Source organism: Athene cunicularia, assembly GCF_003259725.1.
Source record: "Athene cunicularia isolate RWA chromosome 22 unlocalized genomic scaffold, athCun1 chr22_part1, whole genome shotgun sequence".
Classification (NCBI taxonomy): domain Eukaryota; kingdom Metazoa; phylum Chordata; class Aves; order Strigiformes; family Strigidae; genus Athene; species Athene cunicularia.
In genome coordinates, this window is record NW_020799128.1 from 3,724,602 (window position 1) to 3,738,775 (window position 14,174).

The following is a 14,174-nucleotide window of genomic DNA, read 5'->3' on the forward strand; positions in this document are numbered from 1 at the left end:
CTCCGCTGGTCACCCCGCTCGGCTCCGGAGCTGAGGGGTTATGGGGCAGCGCGGGGCTCGGCACGGCCAGCGTGGGGTGGGCAGTGCTGCCCCTAGCCCGTGACACGGCACTGCAAGCGTGTCCTAATTTCTAAAAGGGGATTTTCCCCTTATTTCTATCTCAGTTTTATTAGTATAGTATTATATATTATATATAATATAATATATAATATATTAGTAGAAATAAATTAGATATTTATTTCTATCTCGGTTTTATTCTCCCCCTTGCTTTTATCCTTAGAAACACCAACATGTCTGATAATTCAGAGGCCAAAAATTTGGATCATACAACCCAAATGAAGGGTTACAGCGTAAAAAAACCCAAACCCCCAAACCAAAAGGGCGGGATGTTCCAATTGCTCGTTTTAATGGCTAAGAAAGGATTCTCATGCGCCCTGTCGCTGGTTCTGCACAGGTAGTTGTTACAAGAGGTGTGGAAAACACATTGATGTGGGACAGGGTTAAATTTAGATTTGAACGAAAGAGAAGGAAAGATTCTTGTCAGACATTTCATCTTTATAACTCAGCAAGCAGTCAGTCCAGCCAAACACGGGCGATTACGTTCAGGTGAGATGAATCCCTGGACTCGGGCTGTGCCGATGGGCTCTGCACTGGCTGCACGGGGGCCACGTGCACGTGTCTGCTTCGCAGAGTTCGAAATGTGAGCAAGGAAATCCTGTCCCTGCTGGCTGCTGGAAGTTACCTCGCTGCTGCGTTCTGCAGAATATAAATGTGTTCTCAAACCAGGGAGATCACACTCAATCTGGAAAAATTTATGAGACTGTTTTTAAACCATAATTTGTTTTATCTTCACTACTGTGAAAATATTGTTGATGGCAGTCTTTGAAGGCAGAATTAGATGGTAATACTACCAGCTGGTGCATAAAGCAAGGCTTACATGCACAGAGTAATTTTAGTGCTGTATTTAGTTGAGCAGATCGAAATGTATTTTAAAGACCAAAATCCTAAACTGACCAGCCAACGACTTGAGTAGATGTGGCCTAATAGTTTTGTTTCATCTCCAGCCACTGCTTCTACATGAAAATTAGCACAGTAATTGCTTTGCTTATCCTTTTCTGTGACAGATGAGTGAGGTACTTAGATTTTCACTAAAAAAATTTTAAATTTGCAGTTAAAGTAAATTTTCACTCCTTATTAAAAAGAGCCTGACAGACATTATTGTCTCTCCCCCAACGCAAAGCCTACAGCCAGAAGGCACAGATGTTCTCCTAGGACCAGAAGTAACTTGTGGGCCTGCAGATTTGTCTGTCAGCACGCCCTTCGCCTTGACCATACCACACTGCGCAGAAGTAAATTCAGAGCACTGGAATATTCACTTGAAAAAAAGGACACAACAAGGAAAATGGGAGGTAAGTTTAGACTTCTGCTCCCACTTAGGAGGTTGTATTAACAATGGAAAATTGATTACTCTTACACATGCAGGAGCAGGTCAGAGATTATGTAAGTGCTAGAAATAGAAATCTTAAACAATTTTAAAGGATTTTGCATTTTGTTAAGAAGCAGCTAAACTCTCTTCAACTATTTTACTAAGATGTGAAAAAAAAGGGTCAATTTTGGCTCTAGTCCATGTGACACGAGGAAGTATTAATCTTCTCAGATCACTTAATAATGGAGCCAGTAGCCATTTATTTTTAAAGACATTGTTTTGATAGATCAGAGCTCCCAAGGAGACTCACGTCAGAACAGATCATTCTATCCACACAAGAATTTGTCATGACATAAAGCAAGTTACGGAACTGGTTAAAAATACACACTCCAAGTTTACTCCTTTTTTAACCTAGAAGGATCCTCTGATTTAAAACTCTTTGTCTCATAACATGTTGTGCTAACAGGCATTCAGTGACCGCGCTGTGCTCACAACCTCTGACGGATTAGTGTACGCTCAATGAGATACTTTGCTTTTTTAGTTGAACATGTATTTTCTCATCCTGATTTACTGGGCGAGTTAAGCTCTGGGCATTCATGACCTGTGGTTTGATCATTTGTGTCTGTCCACCTGGGTTGTTTTTTTAGGCCCACTGGCCATCTTCAACTGGAACTGCTTGGTAGGCAGCAGTCTCCAACACATTAAACTTTCTGCATTGTTTGGGAAGAGAGCTGACTTGTAAAACTCCTAAAGGGATGGCTAAAGCGCAAACCAAACTGTCAGTTGAGATCCCAGAAACCCACACAGGATAGAAAGGTGCTGAACTTCCCAACTGCAGAGTTCACTCTATACGTTACTGGAACTGCAGAACCCAGTAACTAGACACAAACCCACAGTCAGTCAGATTTTATTGCCCTCCTGCTGATGGAACTGTTTGGTTCATCACATCGTGAGGGGAGAAAACCAGCAGTTAAAACATCCATGGACACCGTAACTCGCTCTATGCTTTTCCTGCCCTAAACCAGCTGTTCCTCTCATTTAAACCATTTCAAGTCCAGCTTAGTTTTCCTCCTCTGGACGCAGTCAGTATTAGTGAGTTCCCTCAGTGTTGGTTACAAACACCCTGGGGTTCATGAGGAGTGTAACACCACGGTGTAAGCTGCTCACATACCTCATCTAATGATGCTGTAATGCAGAGCTAAGCACGAAAGGCAGAAGAGTGGGATAGGTGTTTTTTTGATGAAAGTAAACATAACTGTAATGGATATTCTGAAAGAAAGTCAAATACCAACTGTTGTTCAAGGTTTTCTTATTGACTTTAATCTTTCAGGTAACTTCTTAATGTGGCATTGGGAAACAAATAGCTAGGAAGTCAAGAGCACTTGAAAAAAGATGCTAAAATTATTTAAGCATCGTCATTATTAGTGCACACACTGAAGTCTGCACGGTGTACTGCCATAAACCCCCTTGCTGCTTCAGGGCTAACTGGGAGTGCTTCCCCGCAGCCTCACCCCTTGCCCGAGGTCAGCTCAAGCAAGGAGCGTGCAGACCACGCTCAGAAATACTTTACATTCCAGTTGAATAAAACTAAACAATGTCATGACTCCTATTGTCAAGGCCTATTGATTTTATTATTTTATTTTTTTTTTAAACCTGAATTTCATTTTGCAGGAAGTGATGTCTGTGGAAGAGGAAACTACTTCTTGCTACTGCCTGTTGGATCCTTATGCCTGTCACATTCTCTTAAACAGCTTTGGAACTTATGCTCTTATTGGAGAACCGATCTCTGACTGTGCCGTTCGACAGCTGAAAGTCGCGGTTTTTGGCTGCCTGTCTTGCAATTCTCTGGATTACAATCTGAGAGTATATTGTATGGATAACACACCTTGTGCATTTCAGGTAAATGGTTTCGCTTCGCTGATTTGGGTTTTGTTGTTTTTCCCTAGAATACCAACATTCCTGGGGATAGTTCCTGGGCCACAGCAACAGCCCTGAACTCAAACACACACAAATACGTTTTTGTGCCACTGCTGCATGACTTAGTCCCTGAATGTGTCTGCACTGTTGTCTCACTTGTGGATTTACACTGCAAGAGCTTTAGGGCAGCCCAACTGTCTTTTCATTTTTTGCCCGGCAGATGGAAACCCACTCTGCCCGCGTTCTAGACTAACCAAAACTCACGTAGCCGTGGTTAACGCAGCCCAAGGTTGCAGCTGGTAAGCAGAGGGGTGTTAGGCTGGGCTCTGTGCCTTGGCTGCTGCGTGGCACAGGCAGAGCTTGCCCACATCTGGAGCCGAGTGCTGCTCTGCTACACGCAGAAAATGTAAGTCGTTATCATTTGATGTGTATAGGATTTCTCACACTCATTACCCTTACACTGCCGTTAGTCAGGTCAGGATTTCCTCTCCTGCTCACAATTTGAGCAAGAAGAAAGAGATTGCCTCACCATCTTTTTAAACAAAAATTAAAGGATAATCATGCATTTCCCCTTTAAAAAGAAAAAAAAAATTTAAAAATCACAAAACTATCCCCAAGTGACAATTTAAAATTAGCATTTTTTTCTACCTGGTTTTCCAAGACAAAACAGCGAAATTCACTGGCTTTTTCAGTCTCTAGTAAACTCAGAAGCTATAACAAAATGATTTTCTTTTGGGAACTGAAATAAAGACAGTTGTGACAGATGAATTTTCGCTTCCTTTTCCTATGGCACAGAATAGAAACATGAATCTTAATGAAGCACGCACTAATGTCTGTGTGCTTCCAATAAAAGCAAAGCCACTGAAAGGATTGTTAAAGACTGACAATAGCTTTGCAATTATACCCTTTATAACACTTCCACAGTTCGTGGGCTACCAGTATTTTCCTGGATGAGTCTGTAGAAAATTGTTAGAAGAATAATTACCAGTTTTCTGCATTCACAGAAATTAGAACAGGATGTTTGTACATAATGAGACAACTGTATAGTTATGAAATTATACTTCCTTTAAAAGGATGCTGCATCAACTTCATCCCTAGTGTAAATATTAAGCAGTGAACATGGAAAATACAGATTTTGTTGTTGTTGTTGTTGGAGAAAGTATCGGAGTTGTGCTTACCAAGTTTTGTTTGACGTGTTACTCTTTTACAGTTGACGTGTTACTCTTTTACAGTGCAGTTCTATAGAAGATACAAAATTTCTTGATTTTTCACTTTGTCCCTGTGTGAGAACTTACCTGACTTTTCTAACGGATGACTTTGCCCTTTATGCAGTTTCTAGTGTGCTGGGAAACTCTTGGCTCTCAAAGTATAAGAGAACCAGATTCTCTGTATCTTGTAGTTTGCTGTGGTCCTGCTGAGGCTTGTGGAATTCAGGACCAGAAGCATTACTAAAGGCAGAGCAGTATTTATACAGCTATTGGTTCTTTTAGAAAAAAATTCCAGCACGTTCAAGGAGTTTTGAAAATAATTATGAAATGAGCTATTCCCTTTGCAGTTGACAACCAAAAAACTAAAGTCTCTTTCATATAAACCCCGTCATCAGGAGTTAAAACCAACTGAAGGGCTGTGAATTGGTTCATAATAGAAATCCATTATTATGGTTTCAGAAAGCTCTAGCAGTCATTATATCTTCAGAAGGTCACAATGATTCCAGTAGCTCTTCTAACAGTAACTTTGCTACTGACAAGCACTAAATCTCTTCGATTTGATATAATTTACGTGGACAAAAAAAAAACCAAAAAACAACAACCAAAAGTAATTTCGAAAGACTGCTTGCTAGCTGATTTTTAAAGACTTCTGCAAGCTTTCCTCCCTCACTAGTATTTTTACTGTAACAGTACAGGAATAAACATTGTGTAAGCACAGGCAGGGGCGATAGGTTTAAAATTCACAGAATTATATAAAACTTTAGGTCAGAGCAGACCTCTAGGGGGCTGTAGTGCAAATTCCTGCTCAAAGCCTGCCCTTCCAAGATTGCTTAGGGTCTTGTCCAGTAATCCTGAAAACATCCAGGAGAGGAAAAATGGAACTAATGTGTACGCTTGGTGCGTTTCTTTCAGTGCTCTTTAAAGCCCTGAGAGTACTTTCTGACCAAAACTGCTGTTGACTTAATCTGTAACTGAGGAGACTCTTCACCAAGCGTGCCTTAGGTTGTCTGTCTCCCTTTTAGTCTGTTAAGTAAATATCTCGCTGAGCTTTGTACATCCAGTGTTTAAGGAAGACCCAACCTTTAGGAGGTTTTTATTTGAAAGCTTAATAAAAATACCAAAAACGAGTTGTGTTATTCCCAAACAGAAGAGGGATTAAAATACAATGATGCCGCAGTTAAACCAGTTTCCGTTTTCCTCTTTGGAGGGAAAGAGCTTTACCTGGAAATGGGCTGACATGTTCTTGCCTCCCTCTTGCTGCTGTCAGAGCCACTCTGGGTGAGGAGCTGCTGGTGGGCTTCTTCCTAATAGTGCCTGGGGGATGCAACAAAACAGGAACAATCAAACACTAAAAAAAGAAAACTGGCTGGCTTTGATTAACCCCCCAACCGTGAAGACAGCCACTACTGCGCTGCAATACCCTGGAAGTTCCCTGCTCCTGATGTGGAGTAACGGGGGTGAGGCCGAGGTGCCCAGAAGGAAACAAAACAAAATGTAACCCCAGGGGGGGAATGTAAATGCCAGTGCCCGTCATTTGCCCCACGAGAGAAATACTCCGTGCTGCGCCCCGGGGCGCTGTAGGTGAAGTAGGCACCTTCCACGAAGATGAGTTTTCCTTAGACTCGGTATTTGTTCCTAATACTGAAATTAATTCTTTCCTGCTCTGCCATTGCAGGAAGTGGTTTCGGATGAAAGACTCCAAGGAGGACAATTACTGGAGGAACCCAAACTTCTGCATTTCAAAGGGAATACCTTCAGTCTTCAGATCTCTGTCCTTGATATCCCTCCTTTCCTTTGGAGAATTAAACCATTTACTGCGTGCCAGGTACTTGCCAATTTTATCTGTTCACATCTGAAGTAAGAATTTTCACTGGTATAGGCATAACCCAAATCAGAGCCTGGTCCCTTTTATTTTTGAAAGGCGTGCTTTTTAATCTATCGAGTATTCAACAAAAATGCACTGCCTTATGATTTTGACAAACACAGATTTCCTATTTAACAGAATGCTTTAAATTTTTCATTTTATAAACATGCCATCTTGTACTTTCCCCCATTTCAGCTACCTCCAACAGAAGGCCCATATTCTTGTTAAAATTACCAGTCATGAAGATGTTTTTGATATCTTTGTCATTCCAGTTTCAATATAACTATGAATATATGGCTGAAAATGACATTTAAATGCAATCATTTAAATGTCATGAGATCAGATTACTGCACGTATATACTAAGAATCAGAACTAAGGAAAAGTAAAATATTTTTTCTGTGGTACCTTCATTAAGGATGCCATTGAAGACAGGAAAGTAGAAATGAAAAGAAGAATTTCTAATTATATTGGTTACTGGAAGTTACAAGCAATGTGCTGGCACACAGAGTGGGCTGCTCCTTTAAAATACAGAATTCAGACTATATCTCTTTTACATCTCTTTCTCAGAAAATATAGAGAGATGGTTATCTATCACCCTGTATTTTGGCAAAAAAATTGCTTTAAATGTGTTGCCGTGTTCTCCAAAACATGAGTGGAATGGGCTCTGAAACTTATAAACCCTGATCTATATCCACATAAATTCCTAAATCATTGAGAATGTAAGGATAGTTGATGCTAGAAGAAATGAAGAGCCGCGTCATTTTCAGCTCCTAAGTGTTCTGTTATTTTAAGAGACAAACGAATCTGTATTAAGATGCCCCACTACTGTATCAGATACCTATTGAAACTAGTAACTTCCCGAGCAGTTAAAAAAAAAAAAAAAAAAAAAGGGGGGGAGTTTTCTCTTAACACAACAAATTGAGTTTTGCCTCACGTGTTGTAAACACTGCTCCATGCTTTGATTAATTTGCTGTCTCTTGATCCCTTGTCCAATCTTGGAGAATAAATCTGCATGATAGACTAAAATTCAACCTCAAAGTGCTGTTTAGGAAGAGTCTGTTTTCTGAAAACTGCTTTCTAATAACCATTTGATAGATGTGAACTAAATACATGTGGCATTATGTCAATCTCTTCTGAGTGAGGAGGCAGACAGACCCCGTGCACAGGCCCATCATGCAGAGTGTGCATTAGTTAAATGTCCAGTGGACAAGAGAAAAGAATCAGGAGAGTTTTAATTGATCGTGTCTCACCATGGTGACTGCTTCAAAAACACATTACGTTGGTCAAAAATCCCCATGCCTTTTCCTGCAGCAAAGCAACTTCTGTAAATAGCTTTAGTAATAGGATGTAAAACCCCGAAGACAAACACTTTCCCTCCCCTATGTTGGAGATGGTAGAAATTACAGTTCGTGGTGTTTTCTGGGACTGTGGCAGAAAGGCCTTGGCAGAAGGAACCCAAAGAACCCAAATAACACCCTGGAATGGTAAATTAGAAGAACAGCCCACAGAAAACAACTCTTACTGCGCTGTCCGCAAACTATTCGGCTGATGACCAAAGAAAGAGGTTTATGCTACTCTAGCCTCCATGTTTCTTTGTAGTTCAGAATTTGGGGAGGATTATTTTTGCCTGGTAATTTCTGCAAGGCTGTTATTTCTTTGGGCATCACCTCCTTTGCTGGTTGTGAGTCCCTGGCGCGTGCAAAGTCCTGAGAGTGACTTTGTGTGCACTTGAGCACTTTTCTTAATGCTGGGTACAACTCCTGTGAATAAATATATTGCTTATGGTATATAAAACTGGGGGGGGGAGAGTGTTCGTTCTCTGTTGGCAAGTCATAGTCTAGAGTTTCCAGTCAAAACTGAACTGCAAGTGCTGCTGAAACAAGACACGATAGCCGATGCAAATTTGTCTGTATTACTCTTCACGTGCTGCGAGAGCCTCACTTTGCTGAATCTAATGCCGGTGGCACAGCCCAAAGAACCTATTAAATTTACTGCTGCAATATAAAAACAGAACAGAAAAAGTCAGAGGAGGGATCTGAGGCCAGCAGAAGGCTGACGTGCTGTGTTGGCTCCCAGGCGGGTGCGGGCTGGCAGAGCTGCTGGGGGTCCTGAGCCCCCCGCGCCCAGCGCCACGCTGGGGCTGGGGCAGCATGTGCAAAACCTGCCTCACGGCTGGTACTGAAACCAAACAAACATTTACATTTTATAACTGAGTAGAGGTCAGATGACTTGGAGAGCTGAGAAATACAATAATTGTTTCTAGCAGAAACTGCAGAACAACTTACAACTGGCTTTGTGTTTCCCTCTCAGTGAAATATTTTGTGAAATGTCCCAACTCTGCTGACAACTCTGATTTGGTTCCAGCCTCTTTTATATAAAAGAATCTATTTCTTCATGTGGTTGCTTCCAGTGTTTACTTATTTTTTCTCCTATGTACCACAGTTTAAAAGCAGGCTGGGTGTTCTGGTGGTTGAGCCGAAAAGAGCCTTTTCCATAATTGTCTCCTCGGTCCACCAAACGAAACCATTATCAGGCAGTACGATGAGGGAAGATTTATGTTAATGATTTCTCAGATAAGTAAAGATCCTGCTTCAAGGCTTGAACAGATGAATAAATCATCGTGTAAAACTGTGGCATAAAAGCAGTTAATGGCAGGTGGTAGTCAGAATTTCTCCAGACTATGCTAAGTGCATTTGTTTGTCCTGGCCCCCCTGCAGAGCAGATGCTGAGTGCTTGGCTTCCTTCCCACCCAGCTCACGAGTAACGAGGGGGAACCCTTAAAAACTGGCTGGGTGTGAAGAGCAGGAAGAGGCTCTAAGGAGCACGGTACGAAGCCAGACGGGCACCTTTGGGGGTTAAAAGCAGGTGTCTTCTGAGCATCTTGTGTCTCCTGGAGGATCCACTGTGTCTCATGTCTGTAGCTGTGAGGTGATTTACATTCCCTCTGTCTGCTAGGAACTTAATTATAAAGACAGAATAAAACTGAAAGCATTTCTGAAATACTTCAAACACTCATTGTTCCACCAGGATTTACCCCCCTGTATTATGTTTCGTATAATTCTTTTCAGCTGAGTGATTCTTCTACTCTGAGTGAAAGCAGAGATGATTACTCTGGAAAAATCTAATTACAGTTGCTCCACTTCTAATATTTTGCTAATGTTTTCTTTATCGCTGTTGGTATCTTGCTGCTGCTACCAACTCAGGATCTAAACGCAGAGCTTGTCGTTATCACTTAGAGCATCGCTACAGATCGCCCGAGACACTGAAGAAGCTGTAAACTGTATCAGCAACGAGTACAGCGATACTCTCCCTTGTTTAGTCTTGAGTGTGCTTTGAAGTGTAGGCTGAGGCGGATCTTTGAAGCTGTATATGCTCAGATTACCGGGGCACAGCTAATTTCTTCAGGGACATAGAAAAGATCACCACCTCAATCCAAAGAAAATTGCTTATAGGAAGGCAAGAATGAAGAAATGCATCTTTTCTGAGCTGTAAGCTCTTCGGTGAGCTTCCAGACCCAGACCGATCGTAAGAGCTGATACTGCATGGTTTACTTGATTTAAACAGCTAATTATGACAAGTGACTAGCTGGTAGGTCACTCAGTTATAACTATCATTATTAAATACCGAAGGATTTATATCCGCCTGTAGGCAGCACATTTTATGTCCTTGTCTGTGAACTCATTAACCCTTTATAAAGCTCTGAAAACCACAAGCAGAATACGTGCCCAGACCATATTTGCATAATTACTGTATTGTATTTGAAGGATCAGCTTTGCACGCTATTCAAATCAATTTTAAAATCTAAAAAAATAGTGCATGAAAAAGAGTAATGTGAAAATTCATAATCCTCCTCTAGAAAAACGGATGTAAAAAATCCTTAAACTAGTTTTCTTGTGTTAGAATAATTGCTCATTGAAGCTGTTTAATGATGTCCCATAATCATCTGGATGAATGCTAAGCTATAATAGAACGAAATATTAGTATCAGCCTTTTTTTGCCTTTTACATTATTCTCCAGGTTGCCAATTCTCTGGTATTTTCCAATATTTTGAAATTAATAGAGAACATGTTTGGTTTAATTATTTTTAGTATTTACATGCCTTCATGGCTGTAATGGAGAACAGCATAGTGGGTTTATAGCTGATGGTAGTTTGGAAAAACCAACCAACCAACCCCCTCCACGTTATGAAACAGAGAGAGGACACCAGGAAGGGAACTTCGGTATTTACAAAGGAATCATAAACCAGAAGGTGCTGCCCCTGTCTACATCTCCTGCCTCTTGCCGTGCGCTTTTAGGAACTCAGAGCAGCCAGAAATGCCAGAAATCTCTGATGATGAACTGCTGCAGTGTCTGTGTAGCATCTGATGAGGGCATTCACCCCATAAACTCTCCTTGGCTGAAGCAGAGGAGTCACTGAGAGCAGTCCCAGAACGTAACAGGATGAACCTGAGACGGAGCAGGGAGGTCAGGGGCTGCAGACTGCCCGGGCCGGTGGGTGTTTATCGGTGCGGATGGAACACAAAGCCGAAGATGTGCTGCCATGCCCTCTGCTGCGTTAACTTACCGAGGAAACGCAGCTCTTGATGGCAAGTTCCTTCCTTTGGATTCTGTAGTGCAAGGTGATGGCAAGGAGACACCGGTTGGAGTACGAGGTCTGATCCCTGCCTAGGAGGAGGGAACTTGATCTCTCAGGTTTGGTTTTAGATGAGAGTGTCCCATCATTTGTGTCACCAAATGGAACCCGAGCTTTCAGTAAACGGAACGTCTCAGTATTTATCAATCCAACCATAATTTATTAGTTTTTCCCGCTTTGAGTTTGCAGGGATGTTAGTAAAAACACAACTTCGGAGAAAAACTGTGGCTTGTTTCCTGGTTTGTAACTGTCCCCCCCTGGGTTTCCCGGGCAGGAGGTGCCGTTCTCCCGCGTGTGGCGCAGCGGCCGGGCACCGCTGCACTGCGCCTTCTCCCTGGAGCGCTACACGCCCGCCACCACCCAGCTCTCCTGCAAGGTCTGCGTGCGGCAGGTCAAGGGCCACGAGCAAATCCTGCAGATCCAGACATCCATCCTAGAGGTAAAGCCCATTCGCTCTCTCTTTTTCTAAAGCTGCCGAGCCATGACCCCTCCCGATTTTTGACTTTCTGACTCTGTGCGGTGTCTTACACCCTGTTCAAAGCTGTAACAAGTCTTACAGACCCCACTGCCAGCAGAAATCAAAGCACAGGGATTCTACAACACTAGAAATAATTTAGGTTTGAGTTGGTGGTAATGGTTTTCATGCAAAAAGCTTCTGAATAGCTTGCGGAGCACAGGGAGGTGAGAACAGATGGCTGTTGGGCCCCTGACTATTGACTTCCTCGAGCGTTTCTGGACTCTTTTTTTTTTTTTTTTTTTTTAAAGGGACCTATCTGTCCACAAGTCCCCAGAGCGTGTTAAAATTCTGTTTTCAAAGGGATGTGCTAGTTTGGAAGGCTTTTTCATGCCTATCACAAAAAGTGATTGAAGAGTGAGGATAATTTGACTGTAAAATAAATATATAAATAACAACTGAATACTTGAACTGCTCATTGCTTTACAATTCCCTGAACTAACCAGGTAGCAGTAGCTTATCTCACATGTGCAGGGTATGAAAATCTACTATTGTTCTGCATATTTAATTTAAGCAGTCAGACCATGCGATATATCTACAGCACCACTATTACTTTGCATGGGTGACTTTTGGGATGTGTCATAAATGTTATATGAAGAGACTATAGCATCACTGTTATTTAATATTTATGCTGCATTGCACAGAAATGAGTAATGCATGGAAATGTGGCTCTACTACACATGACTGGTATAATTTCATGGGAAAAGAAGGGGCCAGATCTACAAAAGGACCTGGATTCCAAAGAGATTTTGGAGAAGTGAGATACTTACAGAATTGAGGTGTTTTTTTTAAAAAAAAAAAAAAAAAAAAAATCACAAATGAGAGATTTGTGTGTCTATATTTTTGGCTTAAGCAATGAAAGCTTTAGAAACACATATGCTTTAGTGGCATCCCATCTAGCGATCACTGCTCTGTTGGACTTCATCTGCAGCACAAAAACAAACAAAAAGAGGAAACTTGTAGAAGGAAAGTGACACTATTTTAGATGTGTTTATACGGAAGAGCTTGTGATGTTCTAGAAGTTCCTTCACCAATCAGAAAAACACCTCTTAGCTCTTTGTTTTTCTGTGCCAATTCTACAGTCTATAGCTGGAATTTCAGACTCGGGTTTAATTTTTTAATTCCTCCAGAAGCAGCCTCAGTACACCCAGAGGTGTATGTGGACAGGCTCACTGCTGCAGGGCCCTGCATAACAAAGCGGGAAAAAAGGTACAGCACGGGCTGCACTCGCAGATGTTCTCCTTCGGAGAAGGCTGTGCAGAAATCTTGTCTCAGTTCCCCTTTCAGCAGGAGAGTATGAGAGGACTCTTGGCGTTACTCTGTTACTACGCTGAAGGCAGCCACCCACAGACCCCGGGGAAACAGAAAGCCCGATGCCCTGTCTAACTGCTTTGCTTTTATATTCCATGTAGAATGAAAGAGAAACCATCACTTTCTTTGCACATGATGACAGCAACTTCCCTGCACAGATGGGTCCAAAAGCATTCAAAATCCCCTACTCTATTAGACAACGAATCTGTGCAACGTTTGACACACCCAACGCCAAAGGCAAGGACTGGCAGATGTTAGCACAAAAAAACAGCATTAACAGGTAATGAAACGCGGTTTTGAAAGGTGAACATTTACATATGCAATAGGAATAATTTGCTGCTGTTACGGATTTTTTGTTTGTTTGTTTGCTGGTATTAAAGATGTGTGCATAGTAATTAACACACTGTCAAGGATAAGCTGCAGCTCATACGTTCTGTTATATACACCTCGCCGCTGAAAACAGGAGCTCTCTAAACAAACCCGCGTGCCCTGTCCCACCTGATGAGGTCGGTTTCTGTGTTCTGTGGACCTTCCCTTTGTGCACCCCCAGAGTCGGGGCTGGGCGAGGTACAAGCCTGCAGGAGGAGCTTGGCGTGGTTTTGTCCTGCGAAAGCTGGGGGTTAAAGGACTGAGGAGGTTGCACGTTGTCTTAAAAAAAATCATCTGGCTTGATGCTGTGGCTTCTGTCTACATGTTTTGTATTCCAAAATGAATTACACATTTTGCAGATTTTTTTTTTCTAAGGAAAGGCATATTTCAAAAAGAAAGTCATGCTCTACTGTTAGGAGTAATAATGTTATGATTATTAAAACTGAAGGATGCTGTAAAAACTAATTTACTACTTATTTTGCTTTTTCTGCTTGGCTAAATTAAATTGGTGGAGGCAGTTCACTCTCAGAAATATTTTCTGATTGTCACAAACACCATAAACATGTTCCCAAGAGGATAGAAGAATACTTAAATCAAGCAAAATAACTTTTCATTGTCTTGTTGCTTTGCACGGGAATCTCAATAAACCACATCTGAACCAAAGAAAAAAGTAATTTATAGCCTTGCAGCAGTTGAGAGAGTCAGAAAATTCTGCTTTACTTACTGGTGTTTACTACCTATTGTCAGACACTTTAACCTGCCCTGGTTCCCGTTCCTCATGCGTAGAGGGAGCTGGAGGAGATTTCGGGTTCTCTGGAGGCTGAGGGACGGTGTTCTAAGGAGATTACACTGACCTGCGTAAGACCCAGTTTGTGAGAGGCCTTTAACTTTTGATTCGTAGAGTCTTTACAGTATTTATTTTTATAAAATC

General features: G+C 41.8%; 1 protein-coding gene across 1 annotated transcript in view; it reads left to right on the forward strand.

Moving 5' to 3' along the window:
- Positions 1-14,174, forward strand: part of UNC5D (unc-5 netrin receptor D) — an 84,572-nt gene that overhangs the window by 61,149 nt on the left and 9,249 nt on the right. The window contains exons 12-16 of the mRNA XM_026863022.1: positions 1,241-1,409; positions 3,098-3,325; positions 6,227-6,376; positions 11,324-11,488; positions 12,976-13,154. Of these exons, the coding sequence (XP_026718823.1) occupies positions 1,241-1,409; positions 3,098-3,325; positions 6,227-6,376; positions 11,324-11,488; positions 12,976-13,154 (891 nt within the window). The remainder of the gene's footprint in view (positions 1-1,240; positions 1,410-3,097; positions 3,326-6,226; positions 6,377-11,323; positions 11,489-12,975; positions 13,155-14,174) is intronic.